Source organism: Sycon ciliatum, chromosome 2 (genome assembly GCF_964019385.1).
Source record: "Sycon ciliatum chromosome 2, ocSycCili1.1, whole genome shotgun sequence".
Lineage (NCBI taxonomy): Eukaryota > Metazoa > Porifera > Calcarea > Leucosolenida > Sycettidae > Sycon > Sycon ciliatum.
The window spans coordinates 31,683,960-31,707,307 of record NC_088644.1 but is presented as its reverse complement, the minus strand read 5'-3'; the positions used below and the strand labels follow the sequence as shown (position 1 = coordinate 31,707,307).

At 46.0% G+C, this 23,348-nt stretch overlaps 2 protein-coding genes across 4 annotated transcripts in view; one reads left to right on the top strand and one right to left on the bottom strand.

Moving 5' to 3' along the window:
* LOC135809697 (uncharacterized) overlaps positions 1 to 23,348 on the top strand; it is a 44,454-nt gene that overhangs the window by 16,290 nt on the left and 4,816 nt on the right. Inside the window, exons 8-19 of one of the 2 annotated variants that reach the window (XM_065323110.1) lie at positions 262 to 337; positions 4,108 to 4,205; positions 4,695 to 4,825; positions 5,441 to 5,465; positions 6,889 to 7,265; positions 8,645 to 8,696; positions 16,756 to 16,796; positions 18,258 to 18,626; positions 19,601 to 19,651; positions 20,071 to 20,164; positions 20,561 to 20,613; positions 22,775 to 22,835. In XM_065323110.1, the coding sequence (XP_065179182.1) occupies positions 262 to 337; positions 4,108 to 4,205; positions 4,695 to 4,825; positions 5,441 to 5,465; positions 6,889 to 7,265; positions 8,645 to 8,696; positions 16,756 to 16,796; positions 18,258 to 18,626; positions 19,601 to 19,651; positions 20,071 to 20,164; positions 20,561 to 20,613; positions 22,775 to 22,835 (1,428 nt within the window). The remainder of the gene's footprint in view (positions 1 to 261; positions 338 to 4,107; positions 4,206 to 4,694; positions 4,826 to 5,440; positions 5,466 to 6,888; positions 7,266 to 8,644; positions 8,697 to 16,755; positions 16,797 to 18,257; positions 18,627 to 19,600; positions 19,652 to 20,070; positions 20,165 to 20,560; positions 20,614 to 22,774; positions 22,836 to 23,348) is intronic. The other variant, XM_065323112.1, reaches the window with a different exon arrangement.
* LOC135809698 (uncharacterized) lies at positions 9,058 to 12,772 on the bottom strand. 2 transcript variants are annotated; one of them, XM_065323114.1, is made up of 3 exons: positions 11,592 to 12,772; positions 10,930 to 11,115; positions 9,058 to 10,078 (listed from the first exon to the last, which is right to left on the bottom strand). In XM_065323114.1, the coding sequence occupies exons 1-3, from the start codon at positions 12,393 to 12,395 to the stop codon at positions 9,743 to 9,745; spliced, it is 1,326 nt and encodes a 441-aa protein (XP_065179186.1). In that variant the 5' UTR covers positions 12,396 to 12,772; the 3' UTR covers positions 9,058 to 9,742. The 2 variants fall into 2 exon arrangements, with proteins under 2 accessions (XP_065179186.1, XP_065179185.1); XM_065323113.1 differs by having other exon boundaries at positions 9,058 to 10,081; positions 11,592 to 12,766.

The window sequence follows — 23,348 nt, the reverse complement described above, 5'->3', positions numbered from 1 at the left end:
GTGAGGGCTCCAGTGTGTCTATCTGTTAACAGATAACTACTTATTGTTCTCCGCAATAAGGAATGCCCTCAAAAAATGATGATGGTAATAGATAGCCATGCAGAATGTACGTGGGCGGACATCCATTTTCGTAGGGACCATTTGAGTATGACCCTTGAGTTTGTGCATCGTTTGTACTCGTTCATCGAATGGAAATGACTGTAACCAAGAGTAAACACATGTTTGCATTTCTTTTGTGCATGTTACTCTGTGTGAAATCAGTTGCAAAGGTCCACCGTGCAGCTAATGAACTTCATGAGAGACAAATCGACAAGGTTCAGAGTTGAAGCTGCTGCAGGTAACGGTGTGCTGCACTGTCTTTTTTCTTAGAGAAGGGGGCATTGCATGCTGGTGTAGGCATGCAAGAAACCAGACTAAGCATTGCATGCTGTTGTAGGCATGCAAGAAACCAGACTAAGCATTGCATGCTGTTGTAGGCATGCAAGAAACCAGACTAAACATTGCATGCTGTTGTAGGCATGCAAGAAACCAGACTAAGCATTGCATGCTGTTGTAGGCATGCAAGAAACCAGACTAAACATTGCATGCTGTTGTAGGCATGCAGGAAACCAGACTAAGCATTGCATGCTGTTGTAGGCATGCAAGAAACCAGACTAAGCATTGCATGCTGGTGTAGGCATGCAAGAAACCAGACTAAGCATTGCATGCTGTTGTAGGCATGCAAGAAACCAGACTAAGCATTGCATGCTGGTGTAGGCATGCAAGAAACCAGACTAAGCATTGCATGCTGTTGTAGGCATGCAAGAAACCAGACTAAGCATTGCATGCTGTTGCCGTGTGTGTGTAGGCATGCAAGAAACCAGACTAAGCATTGCATGCTGTTGTAGGCATGCAAGAAACCAGACTAAGCATTGCATGCTGGTGTAGGCATGCAAGAAACCAGACTAAGCATTGCATGCTGGTGTAGGCATGCAAGAAACCAGACTAAACATTGCATGCTGTTGTAGGCATGCAGGAAACCAGACTAAGCATTGCATGCTGTTGTAGGCATGCAAGAAACCAGACTAAGCATTGCATGCTGGTGTAGGCATGCAAGAAACCAGACTAAGCATTGCATGCTGTTGTAGGCATGCAAGAAACCAGACTAAGCATTGCATGCTGGTGTAGGCATGCAAGAAACCAGACTAAGCATTGCATGCTGTTGTAGGCATGCAAGAAACCAGACTAAGCATTGCATGCTGGTGTAGGCATGCAAGAAACCAGACTAAGCATTGCATGCTGTTGTAGGCATGCAAGAAACCAGACTAAGCATTGCATGCTGTTGCCGTGTGTGTGTAGGCATGCAAGAAACCAGACTAAGCATTGCATGCTGTTGTAGGCATGCAAGAAACCAGACTAAGCATTGCATGCTGGTGTAGGCATGCAAGAAACCAGACTAAGCATTGCATGCTGGTGTAGGCATGCAAGAAACCAGACTAAGCATTGCATGCTGTTGTAGGCATGCAAGAAACCAGACTAAGCATTGCATGCTGTTGTAGGCATGCAAGAAACCAGACTAAGCATTGCATGCTGTTGTAGGCATGCAAGAAACCAGACTAAGCATTGCATGCTGGTGTAGGCATGCAGGAAACCAGACTAAGCATTGCATGCTGTTGTAGGCATGCAAGGAACCAGACTAAGCATTGCATGCTGGTGTAGGCATGCAAGAAACCAGACTTAGCATTGCATGCTGTTGTAGGCATGCAAGAAACCAGACTAAGCATTGCATGCTGTTGTAGGCATGCAAGAAACCAGACTACCGTATTATCTCTAATATAAGCACGGTCCTTTATTTTTTCAATGTACCTCCGCCCCATGCTATTATTGGAGACGTTCCTTTATTGGAGACTGTTCCATTATTATTTCAACCTCATTTCAGAGGCTTGTTGCCATGCCAAATTCATGTCAGACACACACATTTCAGGGGTTTTTCGCCGGTACAGATAATGAATTCACACCGCGTGCTTATAATGGAGACTGAGCACTTTATTTTTTGAATGCCGCCCCAAGGTGTTCTATTATTGGAGACGTGCTATTATTGGAGACTGTGCTTATATTAGAGATAATACGGTAAGCACCTGGAAAGAATAGACAACCAGCCAGTGTGTCTCTCGGATTCTTCATCTGCAAAACCAGCTCAACAGCAGCATATGGCCAAGAGCATTACCGTTACACAAAGCACGGTTACCATGGTTACCATGGCTGTGCACACCAGTACTACAGTCGTGATATACAATGCATGAGTCTACCACACATGTGTCATGCTGAAATAACTGTGTCATATCAGGGGTGTCGGAAAAGCTATTGGACATTGGTGCAGCCGCATAAATAGGTGAATAGGAGGGTCCGGGGTCCTCCCCGGGAACATTCTGGGGAAATTAGGCCCTAATAGCCCATATTTCATTGCTTCAAAACTCACGAGATGAAATTATTGGTGCGGATGTGGCCGCACCTGCCGCACCAGTTCCGACGCCCCGGCATATTCAATGACTGGCATTCTGTCATGCCGATTCGATTGTTATGCGTGAGAGTTGTAAATTGAAAATGCGAATTAAGCACTCGGCCGGGTGGTATCCAGGCATTCTGCCCACCAAGATGTAGAAGCTAGGTTTCAACCTGGGCATGCAGTACATTGAGTTGGCAACTATTAAAAACCGATGCAGGCCTCAACTCAACTCACAGTTTTACGGGGTGGCTTTAGGTCCTCCGGAAACAAAAAGTTCGTGACTTTTTCACATGACTTTTCAAGGAGTTACTGTGCTCAACAAAAGTGTTCTATTGGAAAAGAAACTCTTCAGCACGCTCAATGAAAATGTGTACAATATCTACATGGTCGATTGATGGGAATAGAGTATTAGTCTAAGTCGCCATCACTCGATTCATCACGGCTGGAACCAACCAAAGTGGCAGGTTTCGCTTGTCACGGAGCAGCTTCTCCGCGTCCCTGATCGTCTTTACTGTTACTAGTACGCGATTTACACCAGTGCCTTCCCTAGCATTTAGGTGGAGACCGCGATCGTGCTGGTACTCTGGTATCACCTTGCCTCTCGAGAATGCCCCGGAACGACGCGTACAGGCAAAACCAAACATTTCCATTTTCTCCACGTTGTAGTCGTCCCATCACGTCACGACTGCTGCGAGGAGATCTTGCTTGTTCGCCGATGCTACCAAGGAGACATCAGAGTGGAGGCTGCTGAAAAAGGCAAGATCTTCCATTGAACGACGACTTCGATTTTGAACTTTTCAACTTTGCTGCGCGAAGTGCGAGTATCACATCTTCGCGTTTAGAGTTTTGACATCTTGGACCTGTTCTCACTTTTGCTGGTGTTTTGGGGATGGCGCAGATTTCAAAACGCTAGTTGCTATTCGTTTCACACTCTTCTTGCTCCTTAGTGCCATTGTCCTGCTCTTTCTCATTCTGAACCAAAAACTAGCAGCGATTTGCAGTGAGCGCAGTGCTTTTGTTGGCAATGTGCGTGGTGGACAAAAATGAAAAACATCGTCGCTTGGCTTGGTTTACAGCACGAAACCTTTGCCTTGTGATGACTGTCGTCTTTCCAGAATGTGAATCATGCCTGCCTACAGTTCGGAAATGTCATCTGTTGGTGTTTCAGGCCGACAGAGCCACACACAGAGCGACAGAACAGCAGCGAAAATTAGTGGAAAAAGCCACGAAGTTTTTGTTTCCGGAGGAAGTAGTTGCTGGCTGTTTCCCTGTGCCCTTATCCAGAAAATAATGCATGTGTTCTTCAAAATAGGATGGAGTCAAGCCGTTGAAACAATGGCATATCTTATCTGAAAGACTTTCTTTTGAACCAGTATTCAGAGGAGAATAATTTAGCTTTGATCCACAAACAAATTGAAACCAAAGGTTTTGGGCTGCTTGCGCCAAAATCCTGTCTATGGGTAAGAAGGCCGCCTAGTGTCACTACCTCACGTTAGCGTACATGCCAAGAATATTTGTTCCGATAGAGCATGCTCTTATGTCAAGGCTTCCATTGGGTATTTCACAGTTTCAAGTTCTTATCTCATGTAATGATGCCCTTCTATTCTCTTTTGTTCATCCAGTTTCCTCCGAAGCATGTGTGCCCAACTTTCGCGGAAAGCAGAGAACGAGGAAGAATCCCAGAGCACCACTGCAACACATATCCTTGGATGATATTCAGGTATTGTTCCTTCTTTGATGGAGCAGTGCGACCTTGTTGTGTATTTACTGTGAATTTGTGTATTTACTGTGAATTTGTGTATTTACTGTGAATTTGCGAATAAGTGTGACATTATGGTATTAGTAGTGATTTTGTTTCATGCAGCCCAAACTGACAGTCCAACACAACCATCACACTCTGGTAGGAATTACAAACTATACTTGATGAAGACAGAAGGAGAAGTGGAGAACACAGGGAACAGAGTAGGCATGTACACAGCACAGGCACACAACAGTTACCGCTGGTGCATGCGAGGTGCATGTGCGTACGCGAAGGTGTGAAATAGGAAGCGGGGTCAAATTACATTGGATGCACATGCCAAATATATAGGCACAGGTAGGTGACTGTACAGTCATCACCACATCCTCCGTCAACGGTTCTCATTTCCTGCATGCTACATACCACTGCACACATTCTAACATCTTCTGGTGGCCTCGTGCTCTACTGTAGATATCTCCCTCTGTGCCGATTGGCTATCAACCGGGTGTCATGGCGACAAAGCCGGAGAAGAGTCTTCAGCACCTGATGACGATCAAGTCCTGTGCTCTTCAGCTGCGCACTGGGTCCAGTACACAACTAATGTAAGAGAGACTCAGCAAAGTATTTTTTTATAATTTTTTCCACTTCAAGTATGAAAGTATGGTCTGTCAGAGTTTCCGAAATCATTCACAAAAGCTTCTACCAATGCCCACAATTGGACCCAGGGATCGGGATGATCACATTCTCCAAAGTAGTCATCTATACTGATTTCGGTTATTCAACTACGCTTTGGTAAATCTGTATTAGGCGGCCACTTATGAGATGCCAAAAACCTATTTTTGTAGACAGGTGGTCTTGCTATGCAGACTCTAGCTTGAATATTTTGTTGAAATAATTATGTCATGTGGCGTGAGGTGGCCAGTCTCCGGCGTGAGATGTGAATTGGGACATTCTGCACTGTTCCGGCTGGGTCTGCATTGTAGCAGGGGCAGCATGACTCTAGGACGTAGAAGTAGAGGAAATATCCTAGATATCGCACATTGTTGTAACAGGAAGGTGTGAGGTTACATGCAAATTGAAATTGAATTGACTCTCCAATACGCAGGCATGACTCGTAACTTGTTATATTAGTGGACAAAATCCTTGTGATTACTTGACTGCTTTTTCTACTTTGCCGATGCTTTCCTTCCCCATTCTCACTGCTCAATATTTGACAGACGTGAGGAAACACCAACAGTTCCGGTAAGAGCCTAGAATACTTTGTTTTCCTATATTAGCGTGTGTAATTAATGTGTGGATCAAGCATAACTGCTTGGTTGACGCTGCTGCGTGAATGCGTGTAATAACAACAATAATGATAATAGACTCGGATGGAGAGCAAAGGTTTAATTTATACAAAAGAGAAAGGAACTTGTAGTTCCTTGGTCCCTTCTCTTTTGTATAATAATGATAGATCAACAGAGAGGCGAGTAAGACCGCACGACCCCTGAACATCATGCTCCTCTGGTTTGCCGAGCTGCATGTGTGATTCCCCCGGCATTATCTATATGATGAAGTGTGCACTGTGTCGAAAGCGGTATGTCCGTGAGACCTTCAGGGTCGCAAGAGACCGTTTCGAGGAACACCAAGACGAAGTAAGTCACAGGATACTGGAAAAAAAATGTCATGGTTCGCGTGAGACTCCGCTGGAAGCCGAGTTTTCCGCATCCGCCGTGGGAACTCCACCACCCTCTAGGATGCTCGAAAACTGTGGGGTGAACACATGGCTACCGATCACCAGCAGCACGGAACCATCAAGAGCACCTTGAGATGTGATTTTCATTGAGGCCCAAGTACTGGCCGTGAAGACAAGGATGGCCAGAAGAAAAATCAGGGAGTCCATCGAGATTCGAGAGCGTCGTCCGGAGATCGATATCTCCTTCGGATGGCCATTGAAGGCGCTAGCACCCTCACAGTGAAACTGCCAAATCTTGCTGTGTCTGTACAGGGTTGTACCCACAATGATTGTGGTATACACCTTCGTACACACATTTCCTGCGCTTTATCTGCTGAGCTGTTTCATACCCACTCTTTCAGCGCACTTCTCCTTGTCGGTTGTACATGCAAATTCAGACACTCAATTGCATACGGCTATTGTGTGTTTCATTTGTTTTGTACATGGACATACATGTACATATGCTCTCGCTTGCTTTCGTTATAAAAGGCCAGGTTCGCTCCTTGTACATTGTTCTGACGATGGGTGACTGGCCCAAACCGTCATACTTTTTCAACTTCACTAATAAAGGAATTTTTCATCCAGCGCATACGCCAAGAGTGAATAGCGACTGAATAGAGCGGTTGTCAGTCGACAACCCCCCCCCCCCCTCCTTTACTTATTAGATTAACAAAGAGTACGTAACACATGGATATTATTTACAGTCACTTATGCCATGATGCAATATAGCGAATGGAGTGTATTGAATTCAAGTGTATAGTGGCAATGTTGCAAGAGAAATTAACATTGAGGACTTGATCATTGCTTGCAACTCACTTATGGTTCGGTAAGAAGCGAGTGATAGCATTTTGGCCAACATTTGTGTTCTTAGTGAAGGATCCGATCCAAAATGCTCTAATACTTCCAGTCTCCATGAGCTGAAAATATATTTTTGTTCCGTTGTTCTACTAGACTCGTATGGAGCAGAATGCAGTGGCACAGCGTCAGTTGACCACGCCACTGCATATTCACAAGATGTCACTGCAAGCCAGTCGCCATCCAATGGAATCGGCTACATCACACGGCCTGCCTACTGACATGGCCGGAGATCTGACTCCCGTGAACAGCACACTTGTGGGCCCAGAGGAATCACGGCATCCTCCCCCCGCCGGTGGTCAGCGTGACTTAACGGTGTTCGAGTCCGCAGCCGCTGGACCCGCTAATCTGCCTAGACCCCAGCCCCGGCCTGCATTTGGGTCATGGACAGGTCATGATAGAACAGCTCCACTGCAAATAGCTCCAGCAGCTTCAGCATCAATGAAGCCACTGCCTGCATCTGGCAAGAAAAGGTACTGACAGGTTTTTTTACCCAACAAGAGCACAATCATCATGCTTAATTCTCCGACTCCAATAATAGTCTCTTCATTACAAATTTGCACCGGCTTTTTCTTTCTTACTCCCTTACTGTTGACCCTCAGATCTTGTTGCTTCCTGTTCGACTCTCTGAAGTTATACATTGTACTGTTGAGGCAACAAAATACAATAAATCAAAACAAAAACACCCCAAATCCACCCCAAATGTTCAGGCAGGCCGGAACATTTGGTGGAATGTAAAGTGATTCGCAGTGAAGAGACGGTTACCAGAGTTAAAGAAGTGAGGAGTTACTGATGATACATGTGTGAGTTCAGCTGCATTCCAGTTTACGTGCTGTTAGAAAGGTTTATCGAAAAGAGTACAGTAGATTTGCAGCGCGTGAAAACCCAGTCGCAAGTCATTCCTGTCAGTGATCAGACAGAAAAAGGAAACCAATTTCTTGAGCATCCAAATGCACAGGATCATTAACCTTTTGAGCCCGGGCCCATTGAAAACCTCTGCCACGCAGTAAAATTTTTTAATTCACTCTATGTGAGCAAACTTGATTTCAAACGATTCTTTCATGTATCCTGAGCAAATAGCTGTTGTTTTTTTGGAAATACAACAAAGATTACAAAAGTTATGACCGTTTTCAGAAAGGTAGTTTTACGCGAAATTGGTATTTTGCAACGTATGCACGCGCATGTAACTCCAGTTCAAACTTACGGAGCGACTCGCATTTTTTTACTGTACTCGTACATCCTAGGAGTCCTCTCTGCAGCGGTACAGCTCGACGCCACGGAAGAAACGCGGAATCGATGTAGTTCCGTACTGACTAGTGACGTTCTAGAACGTCACGCGTGTCACAGTGGCAGTGGTCATGACGTGTCAGAACGTCACGCGTGCTCAAAAGGTTAAGTTAGATGACGAAACTGCGCTCGTTCGAAGTAACATGATTTCACAATCAAATTATTAGAGCTATTGCCTGTATATTGCGTGAAGAGAAGGCACGAAAGCTTACTCGTGAAAAGCATTTCGGAATGGGTTGTTGAAGAACCTGATGTTTGTGCTATCAAGTGACATGGCTTTTTTGTCTCCGAGGAAGCTGATTATCAGAGCTCCACCAATCTACTAGCACGCACTACAGCGGTGGCAACTGCAATCCGACTGCAACTCGCTGCGCCCACATTGTAAAGACCCAGCACGCGCTTGTACCACTACGCAATAGATACCGCCAGAACCGGCGCTGCACTCGAGCAGACAAATCGGGAATGGGATTTCAGTTGCCACCACCATGGCGGCATCTGCATAGCAGCATGCTTTGGCTGAAGATGAAGTGTGCTTATCTGTACCCGGCACTGTGTGTTTGCATAGGCACTTGTTGAAGCCGCTTGATCGTGCCAAGACACCGCTCACGAACCCAATGGTAAGTGGAATTGGTAAAGATAATGCCGCCGCTCTCGGTGCATTTAGTTTTCAGAAGGTGGTTGCATGAACGCGACGACATAGGCTGGATTGAACGATTCTGCTCTATTTTTAAAAGAACAAATTCGCGGTTCGCTTGAGGCTCGGTGAGAGACCGATATTTCGGCATCCGTAGAAATGCCAGCACCCTCAAAGATCAGCGTGCAGATGCAAGTCCAAAAGCGGTGGGAGCTGAGTGCATCAGACCCACCACCGAAGTGGTCACACCGAAAATGTACCTGGTACCCTCTGTTCCACAATCATGTTCTTGGACCATACCGGCCTAACTACGCATGCCTGCTGTGTTCCCGGCATTAAGTTACTGAACAATACCAACCATTCTATTGAGTGATAATTATACTTCAGTGAGGAAACATTAGGGCGTCCTTATAAAATAAGATGCAGAAAGGAAAAGGACAAAATGTTACGAGTTACGAGTATGCTGACTGTATAAGATCTGGTTACGTTGGTGGACAGTTTGTCATAACTTGTAACATTTTGTCCTTTTCCTTTCTTCATCATAACTATAATATTATTGGCTCACCATCCGAGTTATAAAATAAGGAACTACAAAATAGCAATCCATTAGAAATTCCATGTGCAACCAGCCATCATTCACTTTTCTCAACTGCCGGTCTGCATAGTATCACCCTCGACAACACTCAACACGTAGTGGAATTGTCGTGTGCCGGCAAGGAAAATTGTTTCCAAAACTTTTCAATTACATTGTATCATATCACTGTGACAGGTATTGCCGCACTGGGAAAAACAGATTGTTATGGTGTTATGGTGTTATGGTGTTATGTGCCTGCATACAAAACAGCAGTAGCACAGTTTATTAAACGTGATTACCGAAAATGATAATTTTGGTGAGATCAACAGAGTATATAGTAGTAAAGTAAAATTGCTGATATCATCTCAAGTAGTACTTAGTGAACATTGGTCTGTTTTCCTCAAGTATAAGACTGTAAATAGTGGAGCCAACTCAACAAATTCAAAGTATACAACTTAGGGCGCGGAGCACTTCTCTTCGGAGATGACCTGGGGCTTGGTATGGAAGTAAACAGAACATTCAGGTTCACGTTTTCTGGAGAGCACCACTTGACAGTTATACTGGTCAGTCTGAGGTGGTGTGTGAAGTCCACGCAGGACTCCTGTACCGTGTACCGACCTTGAATGGCTTGGTATTACTCCTATGGTTGGTGACACGCTCGGCTTTGTTCTGTTAGCGTCTGTGTTGGTGAACGGAGATTGGCGAAGATCGGCGAAGCAGCGACGGACCACATTGTTGCGCAGTGTGAACAGCAGAAAATTGCCCAGGCTTTGTCCATGGTACGAGAGTGCCTGCTACAACATAAAGCAGTCAGATAAGGGAAACAGATATGAGTAGAGAAGTACACCACACTGTCGAGTGTGTAATAATTACGATCCAGGAGTTTCTCACAGTAGTATACTTGAGACCCTGGAACAGTCACGAACATTTTCCACAAGTTGTCCGTCAGGTGCGTGGCGAGTGCAGACAGACGGGTGGCCAACGCTAGCTTAGCCATTCAATGTCATCTAGTGAAACTGTTCTCTCAGTAGTAGTAATAGTAGTAGAGTTTGTATGAAATTTTCATCAATTTCAATGTCCCATGTATAGCCTTACTGAACAATGTATGCGTCTATGCTGAAAAAACAGTCTCTGAAAACACGTCTCCCCCCCCCCCCCCCCTTCCCTTGATGCACTGTTGCAGGACCACAATAAAGTGATGGATGCAAAAGAATTCTAGTACAAAATATAAGTGCTGCACACGGTGCGTGATATACGTTCAGGTCTCACATATGACTATTTCAGTTCATGTACAAGTACATTAGTCTATGCTTGGCATATCAACTTTGGCATGTGCCTGGACACATCTGGCAGTAAAGAAAACGTTAAACTGAGTAGCACTCTGACATGCATTGGGTGCAGCTTGGCCAGTACAACGCAACGCTCAAGCTCCCGTCGGCACAACAATGCCTGGATTGGACGAATCACATACTGACATGCTCCATGTAAAGGACTTCTCAATGAAACCCAGTCACATCACTCAAGTTCGCGCCTTGCACCATTTAGCAGGCCAGTGTTCCCAGGTCTAGGGCTGCGCTAAGCCCGGCGTGTACTTGAGTGACGCGACTGGATTTCTTTGAGCAACTCTGTAGCTAGGACTCACCAACAGCATTGCGGAGGGCGATGATGATGGTGGCAACGTGTAACCAGCGAATGCACACCATGCTTTCAGCACCAGTGGCAGGTTGACTGCCATGAAGAGCAGAGGGAAAGCTCTCATCTTGCTCTGCAGGCTTTGTGCTGCCTTGGTTGCCCGCAGTGTACCGTACTGTCCCTCACCAGATGTCACCTGCAGCGAAGAGGAAGAATAAAAACGCGTAGAACAGATGCTCACACAACATGTGTATTAGACCCAACAACCGTCGGAACACTGTCCTCAAGTCTAGGTGCGGAGTTTACAATGAAAGATAGCTTTTACAGGATTTTCCAGGATTTGTTAGTTTAAAAAAATCACGGTTCGCGTTAGACTCGGCTGAAGGCCAAGCTTTCCTCATCCATAGCAACACCACCACCCTCTATGGGTTCCTTAGCTCAATACATGACTGTAGCTATGTTTAGATAACAGATTGTTGATGTCACTTGTACAGACTTCAAAAGGTAGCTGATTGCAGTAAGTGCAATAATTATATAGCAGAGTATGCATTGAATCTGTGCACGCCGAATTACGTTCATATTTCGAAAAAAGACAATTATGTAGACAGGCTACCAAATCCACTGTAGAAATCGCACGGCGTGAATAAACACATCAAATTTAAAATTATTTACCTGCTTTGTGATGTGGGATCTCATCGTGACGCACGCCACAATCACAGTAAGGATGGCCAACATTCTGAGTGGCTCCAGTGCTAATAATAAATGATAGCTGCTTTGGTCGCTATGTGCTATAAGAATTGTGTCACAGGACATGTAGCAAGGCAGCTTGGCCAGAGCCTGCATAGGTGGCACACATAAACTTGATATCGTTGACACTGCAGTAAAGTATGGCAGAGGTAGGAGTCCGTTCACTACGGTGGAGTATGTGCGAACGACGAAAGCCATGTTCAGCAGCATTGAGGACAACTGGAGACATTCCAACACTGCTGTAAACCCGGCGTCAGGTCTGATGCTACATTCTGGTGAGGAGCCAGGAGCGGTGCTGCTGAGCGATACAAGTTGAAAAACTGCTATGCTGGCGTCCACCGCACTGCTCGCCACTAATACTTTCCGCGAGCCCGTTTGTAGCTCTTTGTACAGGAGAAAAGTTGCGATATTGACGACCGACATACAAAGAGACAGCATAGCAGTAACCATCAGGACTGCCACTGGAATACATGCGGCAGCATTCTCCACTGTCACTATGGTCTCGTAGGCAAATGAGTGGAATATTCCACTTGCACTGGCAGTGGCAGTGGATGATTCCCACACAACAGCAATGTCCAGGCTCCTGTTCGGTATGCTGGTCAACTGCTGCGCCGTCAAGAGGTCTCTACTGGCAGCGACATCCACTGCTCTCTGCTTGATAGAGATGGAGAGATCCATGAGAATAGCAGGCCTATCTGACAGCACAGACCAGGATTCCAGAGCCTTCATTGATCCCTATTGAGTATTGTCACAAATTCTCTGCACAATATGTAGGATTATAATAATAATCTGATGCAACGAGGAAGAAAGAGAAAGGACGGCAACGTTCTCGTTTCTAGATACGAACTGGGGAAATGTTGTTTGCGCTATATTTCAGGTTGTTTTCTTGTTGCTGCTGGTGCCAAGGATGACGCGGTACTCACCAGTGCCAGTGGCAGTATCGGACTATCCTCACCACACGCACAGTCACAAGACTGTCGCTATGTCAGCAGGATCAGAGTACGTGCACGATCTTGCACTGCACTGGACATTAGGGACGACATTGGAGAGCAAATATCTGTCAACTGGGTAACCACAACCCATTATCGCCTGTATCTGAGTGTATGGGCTGCCAGGTTTTCTTTGATGAAAAAACTACCTCCGAGTTCGAAGTGCAGGTTGAGCGCTCTCGTCCCGGATGACGAGCCATGACGACAAAGTATGCAACCAGAGCTAGAGCGCTGGTGATCCCCCAGCAGTGCAGCACGCACCAGTTTTTGGCAGTGACTCGACATCCGCCTGGTGCAGGGCCATTCATTCTGATCTTGAAAGTACTCGTACTCGTAGGCTTGACTCGCGCAGTCACCAAAAATACTTTGTTTGTAGTAGATTCTACCGGTAACCATTTTTCATCTCGACGGTGCAGTATTTCGCATACAGACTAGACGTAGATCTACATGACTGAAAAGTGAAAACCCTATTATATACACACCCGTGCCCGTGGCCTCTTCCGAGTCTTCGCTGCATGCATGCACTTGATGCAGCGAAGAGACCACTGTGACTTGATTTGAGCATGGTGTGCAGGGCTTTTGATGTCATGAAGTGGGCCTGGCTGCACTAGTACTACATACATGTAGACACGGACCTGTTGACTGTTTACATCATGTTGTGACTGTACATCTTCCACTCCAGTCTCCAGGATAGAAACTAAGAAAGGACCATGACTAGTAGTAGTACTAGTAGTAAAATCATGACTTGTAGTAGTACTAGTACTAGTATACATGTAGTAGTTGCCGACTGGCCGAAATAATTTAAAAAAAGAAGAAGAAAAAGGAACAGAGCCCAGCATGCATAGCATCAGACCAGGCCTTCGGCCCGGCGCCCGGGCAGGGGTAGGTACAGCACAGGTCTACCGCCCCGGGTAACCTTTCGTTCTGTAACTGACCTTACTAGTAATTATAGTGTCACTACTAGTATCAGTATCACTTATCAGACAGTAGATCTACGATCACACGACTGACTGTGACTCAGGGTGCGTTTGGTTGGTACGATCTAGAACAGGATCGAACAGCTGGTGCACATGGAGCAGCTTCATGCCAACCAAATGGTACTCCAGAAACAGAGCACATTTTTGTGGAGAAATGTGCTAAACTTGGTGCATTCTTCAAAATGTGTATGGGTCACCATGGTCACTTTGTACGGTACAACGAGTCCACCCCAAAAGCGTATGCACGTGATCATTTGGGACCAAAATCGATGTTCCCGCCAGGTTTCACTGTGAAAAAGTGAAACTGCTCAGTCTGCTCCGGCCTCGAGGCCGGAGCAAGCAGAACATGTTCTGGCCGACCCAGAACAGGTGCAGTCCCAACCAAACGTGCTGTTCTGGTGAATCCTGTTCTAGTTCGTACCAACCAAACGCGCCCTCAGTGTGAGTGACTCGAGACACTTGTACTGAGTCGTAGTCGTACTACCTACATTGTACATGTTGGCTGCATACAGTCAGTAGTACTACCGTAGTAGTACAGTCAGACCTCGCTAAACCGCACACAACCGTTTCCCACAAAAAATATCCGGATAGGCGAGGGAACCGGATAATCGAACACACATACTGTATGTATGCATGGCATATGTCGTAAACCACCGCTGCGTTGCATTTGCAGCCCCATTCAGTCAATGTCTTGTTAGTCTGTTGTTTTGTCATTTCCTCCTTCTTTCTTGTTTACGAATTGGGTGTGTGGTTTCAAGTAAAAAAATAAAATAAATAAAAAATGACTAGTGTCAGTAGTGACAGTCTCGGAGTCGGTAGTACTTGTCGAAGTACCAAGATCTTGGTGGTACAAAAATTCCTGCCAGTGCTGGCCAAAGAAATCCAACCTCATGAATAAAGTAGTGCCGTGGTAGAATGCACAAACCGGTGCAGTGTGTGTAGTAGTACATGACTGTACTAGTAGGGATGCATAGCGCCTGACGCTATTTTATTCATGAGGTTGGATTATTGGCCAGCACTGTACTTGTACTATATGTAGTAGATTTACGTGTTGATTTACTGACCGAGCCTGAGGAGTGCGGACTCAGTAAATGAGTAGAAGCACAGTCGGGAGCCCCTTTGCAGCATATTGCCGCCGGCTGTGCTGACACCGGCAGAGGCATGTCTTCGCCTTAAAGGCTTTGCATGCCGGTAGGCAATCTTATTATAGGTAACGATTTCTTGTGAAGCTTTTGTGTTCAATCTTACATAATCATTTCAATTGAGCATTCTATTTACATGTATTTCCGAATTTTGCTTTTTTTTGCTTTGACTTCATGGTTTCACGCGATTGGCCCATGGGTTGATAAATATGGTGGTAAAGACACACCCGGTAATATGGCGGTAAACACACGCCTGCCCACACACACTCTCTAGGCTGCAAAGTTCTAGCACAGAGCTCTCCTTCTCACCACCATCACCATCAGTTCGCGCCTGGCGCCTGGTCGATGCAGGGTTGGCGGTATCCGGCATAGCAGGCTGGTACATCAAGTAGCGCATGGCACATAGAAGATGACACAGCAACGACATAGCTCGATTGCGACGTACGTTTCTTCCCCTAGAGAGCGTGTGTGGGCAGGCGTGTGTTTACTACCGCCATATTACCGGGTGAGTCTTTACCACCATATTTATCAACCATAAGTACAGCTGCAGTGGTGTCTTCAACTTCATTGGCCCATGGGTGTTGTGAATAAAACCGGGCCCAATTGGTGTTGTGAATAAAAACCGGGCCCAATTGGTGTTGTGAATAAAACCGTTCTCAAGTAGAAGCACATGTCAACCATCAGTTATGACAAAACTAGGTCTACGGCGACACAAAAAAACCCGACGATTACTAGCAAGCATGTACCGTAAACTGCCCAGATCCGGGCAGGTTAGGACCGAGGTAGAACTCCCCAGATCCGGGCAGGTTAGGACCGAGGTAGAACTCCCCAGATCCGGGCAGGTTAGGACCGACCGCTGGCCGTTACTAGGAATTGCCCATGGCTCAGAGTCAGAACTTACAGACTTTCTGCATGTTTTCGAGGTCGACAGCATGCATGCTACAAAGCGAGGACGTACATCCTTGTAACATGCTGGCGACTTTGAAAACATGCATGTTCAGCCTATCAATCAAGGCTTCTACGTGCTAGTATATTATACCTGAGAACAGTTTTGTTCACAACACCAATTGGGCCAATCGCGTGAAACCATGAAGTAAGAGGCAAAGCAAACAGACAACCCAAATTCGGAAATAAACTTTCGACTATATTATAACTTTGTCCAATGATTTTGATGAAATGTCGGTATCACATTCGGACGGAGAATGTACAGTACGCGATACATACGTTTTGAAAGCTACCACCACACGGATGGATGTCGGAAGTTCATTGTACTACAATGTACAAGAAAGGAAAAGATGAGGATAATGCAGTGTGTGTATGTAGGATAATGCAGTGTGTGTATGTAGGATAATGCAGTGTGTGTATGTAGGATAATGCAGTGTGTGTATGTAGGATAATGCAGTGTGTGTATGTAGGATAATGCAGTGTGTGTATGTAGGATAATGCAGTACCCCTGTGTGGAAGTGTCACCGCTTTGCATGTCCGAACCCATCCAACGTAAACGGTTTGGGAAGTCGATGCGGCAAAGGAAGCTCTATTTCGAGTACTCTGTCTGCTGGGCATACATATAGTCAGCATGGCTTGGGTAAAGTGAACAGCTGTACCTACTGTTTGAAATGCCTACTGTGCAGAATTGCTACCGGGCTATTCGGGGAGAGAGCAGGTGGTCGCCAAAGGTGGCGCAGCTACCAGAAGTGGATTTCCTGACAGAATGTTGAATGCCCCTAGTTATTATACACACCTGTAGTGTGGCCTACCGTGATTGCTTACACATGTTGCAGTTGCCAGTTTTAGTTGTCCTGACATTATCTATACTGTGCTTGATACATGTACAGTTTGAGAGTTCGATGTACGTGTGTGTGTGGGTGGGTGTATTTGCGTGTGTGTTCGTGTATGTGTTTGCGTGTCCACGTGTGTGTGTGTGTTTGTGTGTGCGACGTGTGTGTATGTGTGTGTGTGCGTGTGCTCAACATACGAGCAGGATATGGATGTCACACGGGAGGTGTTGCGTGGACACAAGCTGTAAGTATGCCCATGCAGGTCACTCAAAGCAATATGCTCATTGCGCAACGAGGTACTAGTAGTGTGTGTACCGGCAACACCCCACGCAGCCACCTGGCCCAGTGGGGTCGGTTGTGTGGGGGTGTTGAACAGTGCATTGCTGATCCCGTGAGCGAGTGAGTGACAGACACTATGAATATGCAGCCAATGGAAGATTGCACAGTCATGGACATGTACGACAGACCTGTATGTTGTGTGTATTATGAGATGATGATGTGATGTGATGTTGATGCTGCTGATGATGATGTTGATGATGATGATGATGTATGGATCTAATGTTCAGAAAGGATAGATTTAGTCAAAAATGCATGTCTTCAGTGGGGCCGTCACAAAACCGTGTCATAGTTTAATATGCACTGTTGGGTGCTGAACTGCAATGACAGGATGCATAATATTTGTAATCCCTACAGAACGAAAATGGCAACAGGCTGCAGTCCCCCAAGGTATACTGGTACTTTCATGTGCAGCTTGTTGCTATCTTCATTGTGTATACAATCTATATGTATGCATTTGATCCGATTGATTATTCATTAGTTTAAAACGGTGTTTAAAAAAAAGGGAAAAACGTCTGAAGAAAAAGGTGATAACCACCACTAGGACTCGAACCAAGGACCTTTGCTTAAGGCCAGCGATGCTCTAACCGCTGAGCTATGGTAATGATCAGTCAGATTGTGTTGGTATGTGAAGGACACCATTTTCTTTAGGAGTGTTATCATGATTATTGTCCATTTTAATAGTGCGATAAAAGACATGCTGGTTCTAGTTATCCTGAATTAACAATGGTATGTTATGCACAAGATGAACTCCTCAACGCTGCATTTGTTCGTTCAAGATGGCATTTAATCCAGTGTCCATGTGAGTCATGCTGGAATAGGAATTTGTAGTGTGTGTATTATGTGAACAATAAACCTGACAGTGCATTCTAAAAATGTGTGGAATGTCTGACGGAGGCTTTCTGGGCCTGGAATACTAGAGAGAGAGAGAGAGAGAGAGAGAGAGAGAGAGAGAGAGAGAGAGAGAGAGAGAGAGAGAGAGAGAGAGAGAGAGAGAGAGAGAGAGAGAGAGAGAGAGAGAGAGAGAGAGAGAGAGAGAGAGAGAGAGAGAGAGAGAGAGAGGGAGAGGAGGGAGGGAGGGAGGGAGGGAGGGAGGGAGGGAGGAGAGAGAGAGGGAGGAAGGGAGGGGGAGGAAGGGAGGGGGAGGGGGAGGGAGGGGGGGGGAGGGAGGGAGGGAGGGAGGGAGAGAGAGAGAGAGAGAGGACAGATGTGTGTGTGTGTGTGTGTGTGTGATTTTGTGTTTTTGTGATTGTCATGGATTGTGTGTGTGTGTGTGTGTGTGTGTGTGTGGTTGTTTGATTGTGAGATAAAGCTGATCTCAACTGCCAGTGTCTGTATTCCTGCGTATAATTGGCACGGCATCATGCAGTTCTTTACAGGGTGTTCGAGTAGGCACTGCGCGGGACATAAGCTCTGCTCTTCAGCTGACCAACATCCCTCAGCCGCTGAGATCCTACCTCGGAGATGATCTCCAGCCCCAGCACAGGCCTGTCACGGCCCTTCCCAGTATCTCCGTTGACAAGCCGTCCCTCAAGTCGGCGCAGACCTTCCTACCCAGCACCAAGCTACCAGATCTGAAGATAAACGGTACCCGAGTCAACTTGAGTGCACACAACACGAAATTCTTCAAAAGGCGCCAGATGGCCGCTGCAGAGAGCTCAGAGCATGCGAACAAGTCTTCTCCGAGGCAAAGCCACCTAGTCAGCTTGCCGTCGCTAGTAGCATCAGCAGAGCTGGGGTAATTGTTGCTGCTCTGATAAATGGCACCCTATTTGTATCACCAGTGTATGCGCTAGGCTAAAATGATTAATCAACTGACGATAATAGAGAATTCACATCTTCCATTTTGTGGGCCCCCACTTCTAAAGCAACCTGTTTGGCAGGATTGGTAATAGTTGTACTGGGGCTTGAACATAGTATTAGTACTGCATACTTGCAGGATAAAAGATGATAATATAACATTGAAGTTGATATGTTTGGGCTCTAACATAGCAGAGAGTGTTTCAGTATAACAAACCCCAGAAGAGGCCCCGAATCCCAATATTCTCAGACCCCGAGGTTTTGGTGAGTAGGATTGTCTAGTGGTGTTGTATAAAACTGTGTTTGCAAAGAATCTGTGTGTTCTCCCTGTGATGGCTGTAGAATTCCTGAAATTCAAAGTGGATACAAATTGTTAGGTTTACATCGTAGATACCATTTTGATGCATATTGCTAACCTGGAAGCACAATTTTATCAGTTGAAAGCAGCTGAAAACGGGGAAGAAAAGTTGGAAAGCATATTGATAACGGATAATATTCTAACATGGATGTGTACTTACCCTAACATTGCTTGAATATGGAAGCAGCGCCTATGCAGCGTATTTTCAATGTTTTCATGTACACATTCTGCTAATGACCATAATTCCTAAATAATGACTAAAATGTATTGTAATAATGACAGCTAGTTGTGTATTGAGATGTATTGCCTAAAGCTAGGGGTAGCAATTTTCCCAATCCTGAGCTTTACTGAAGATTACACAGTATCATGATGTACAGACACACTGTTGCTTCCACACTGTTGCTTCCACACTGTTGCTTCCACACTGTTGCTTCCACACTGTTGCTTCCACACTGTTGCTTCCACACTTGTAAGTTGTATTTGTTGAACTTTGCTGGACGCGTGTTGACTGAGTGAAATGGAGATCATTTCTGTTCTCATGCGTTTACCTGTAGGACAATGGACCCTGTTCCGGCTACATCAGTGCTGCCGGCGACAAGTGCAATGTGAGTCACGTACACAAACACATGGCCGCGTGCACAAACACATGGCCGCGTGCACAAACACATGGCCGCATGCACAATGATTATAGTGGGCGGCCCGTGAAATCAGGTACGCTGTCGTGCACATGGACCGGCTTGGATTAATGCTCACAGTTGAAAACTCTCTGTTGCTGTGCCAAACCCCGGATCTGAGTCATCAGGTGAATCCTCAACATGTACACAAACTGCAGTCCTGGATACTTTGCTTCACATTTCCCAGGATATCAACCGGACTATACGTTAAATGCTCTGTAAGGTTGATGACATCGAGTGCATGTTCAGGATGGTCGAGGCTTGGGAAAGGGTACTAGTATCTTGTTTCAGCAACATCTACCCCCCCCCCCCCCCACACACACACACTCCTCTGTCTCACCTCTGTGCAGGCGTGGTTCAATGCTACCCCCTATTGAAGTGTCATCCAACCTTACCGGCCATGAGCTGCCAGGAACATCACCACCACCTCGGCGCTCCAGTGCGGTAAGCGATGCTGTTCACAACACACATGTGTGGAGCTGGAGACAGGATAGCTATGCTGCTTATCACACACATGTGGAGTAGGGTACAGGACAGTTTGGATATGTTCATCACACATGCCATGGTGTGCAGCTGGACACAGGACAGTTTGGATGAGAATCCTGGGCATTTTACAGCACTGTAACTTGAGCTGTTGCATGACATGTCTCCCTAGTAGCATGAATGAATCACGGACGTGACACACTCTTATACAACATTGGCTTGAGCTATGTAACACTGAGAGTTCACTTGCAGGTATAGTTACTTGATCCGTGAACAACCAGCTTAGTTCACACTGGACTGCGCTGGTCAATTTCACCGGTGTTCTCTTCTGTTTTGCTTATATTCGGACCCTTGTAGAAAAATCGTGTCCACTTCGGACAAGTGCAAGGCCGCGAAGGCAGCTTCTCGCCGTACGTATTGATCTTCAGTTCTCAGTTGCACTGTGCCTCTCGTACAGCATGACTGTATGTCAATGGCATGCACGCACGGTCATGCCCAATGAAACCCGAGCTCAGTTCGGGCTAAGTTAGCGCCAAGCTCCCATGTACTGCGTTAGTGTTGCCATTTCTGGTGCTGGACAGCGCTAGCGTGAATGTCCATTGCATGGTGGCGAGCTTGCAACTACCTCGTCCTTTGAAGTGTTTTGTCACTTGTCACTCGGTGTGCTATAGAGAATCGTCCTAAGCTGGCTGTGTTTCTAAAACACATCTGCATAAAGTGGGGAAAACACGGATGTGTGAACTTCACCTTCTTCTTCGTCTTTTTTTTGTTTTTACAAAACCAGAGTAAAAGAAAACAAATTGATTGCAGTGTATTACATTACGGCTGTTCCTATCCTATGTAAATGCCAAAGTCAGTGAACACAGGAGGTTGTGATCAGGCGCGTGCCCCGTATGGGTTCCTGGGTGCCCGGAATCCCCCTTTTTTCGCTCAAAATGCAGGATTTTGCTTCATTTTTGAAATTTTTCCCAGGGGAGGGCCCCGGAACCCCCCCCCCCCTTGAAGGGCACCGGCGCACGCGCCTGGGAATGGTGGCCCCCCCCTTGAAGGGCACCGGCGCACGCGCCTGGGAATGGTGCAGAAAAAAGCGACCATGCTTCAACATGCATCATGCGCATTGGTAGACCAGGCGTGTGTGTTAGAAAATTCAAGCCGGGTTCCAACAAGCTGGGAATCTGACAGAGCCCCAAATGTCCATGCCGGCCACAGGCGCTTCGTTGAAATTGGAATTATTTGAAAGGAGATTGCCAGAGACATGGAAGCATCCGAGAGATAGCCCCGAGGAAAAGTTCAAGGGAGCAGATTGATGCTAACATGTCACATAGGATTGTTCAGAGCGATAGTAAATCTGATTAGGAGTGGGCTGGGGGGGGGGGGGGGATAACTTTTTACAACAGCTTTATGAACACTGCAGTGTAACCAGCAAGAGAAAGATTCCGTGGTTGGATTTTTTTCTACTTTTGATGGCTGCAGCCATCCGTGTGACCCCCAAGGCGTATTTGCCAAGGCATTGTAGCTTGTTGCACTGTCAACAACCGTATTTTCCAGGGTACAAGCCATACTCGAAACACCAGTAATTCAGCCCCCAAAAAAGTCGTGGCGGCGTATTCTACAAGGATTAAATTAACGGTGATAAACAGGGTGGATGTCTGTATTTCGTGACAAAAAAACCGGAGGGGGGGGGGTGGGGGGGGGGGGGGGGCTTATTCTCCAGTGCGGTTTATACTCTGGAAAATACGATATGCCTCCTGGTGCCTAACTGATGCCTGATCCCTGTTGGGACGTACAGCCTTTTCTCTTCCGAGTAACGATTATCGGCTATTAGTTAAGAGAATGGAAACTGGGAAAGTCTGAAGGAAAAATTGACTGTCACCACTAGGACTCGAACCAGGTTTTGGTATCGTGGATAACCATAGTGGAATATTTGGACTGCGCTGGGCCGAGTGCAGTCACCCTGATTGCGTTTGTTGCGAGAACCGATGAAAAAGTGCACAAACTCTAAATGCCAATACACGTACATGTAGAAAAGAAAAGGACCAAGGAACTACAAGTTACGCTATAATGTCCAGTGACACCACCAGTTACTAAGCAATCAGTTGTAGTTCCTTGGTCCTTTTTCTTTTCCATAAATTTATCCTTCGCTCTCCATCCACATGGTGTCACCTCCCTTCCTTTTCCTCTTTTGATAATGCTATTTTCCGTGGTTGGATTCACCCTCCTTTTCTTGTATTGGCTATGTATTATTATGTGCCATGAAGTGGAGACGATAAATGAATCCGAGTCCGCACGTACTTGTTTTTCTACTTCTAAATAGTTTTCACCTCGCCCAGCTCGTAAGAGTTGAGATACCGTCACTGGAACATAAACACTTGTGCCAAGAAGCTACACCCACTGCCAGCCAAACAAGCAGAGAGTATTGATTGTAGTTGTTGCTGCGTGATGATTTCTTATGTGCAACTCAGAATTACACCTGAACAGTTGTGAATCCTTGTTCTTCTTGTGTATATCCAAAGTTCACAAACTCTAACCAACATATCATTCTTTTTTTGAATACCTGCTTCATTTGTCCAGGAAACAGGGCCGCTCCAATAATCTGGCCGACAACCGCCCGAGCACTATACATGGAATGAGGGTGAGACCCGCTTTGATTTGTGTGTATGTGCGACTTTTGATTGTGTGTACATGAAATGTGTAAATTCCTGGCATGCCATTTCCGTTATCATTGGCTCTGGTAATGAATACTTCATGAGGTTTATGTGAAACAAGAGAGCCGTGATCAGTGCTGCAAAAAAGATATTTCATGCCGAATCACACACCCCAGACACTCAATATATGCCCCTATTCTTCTGAGTGACCGGTGCATGCATGCATGTACATGCTTGCATTCAACCTCCCACCTTACATGCAATAGAACCTGTCGCCGGACCCTGTACTAAGCGAAATCCTGTATTAACCCTTTAAGAGCCAAAGGAAAATTTCAAAATTCTGCATTTTTTCGTGTTCCTTGGATCATAGCTTCAGTTCTACTCACTCAATCCTCACAATCTAGGGCTCCCTGGAATGGTCTCCGCGAGTGGAAGAGAATGAGGTCGATCATGATAGCCAGCACACCGTCTATCTAGCGCTAGATCGCAGCGACAGTACG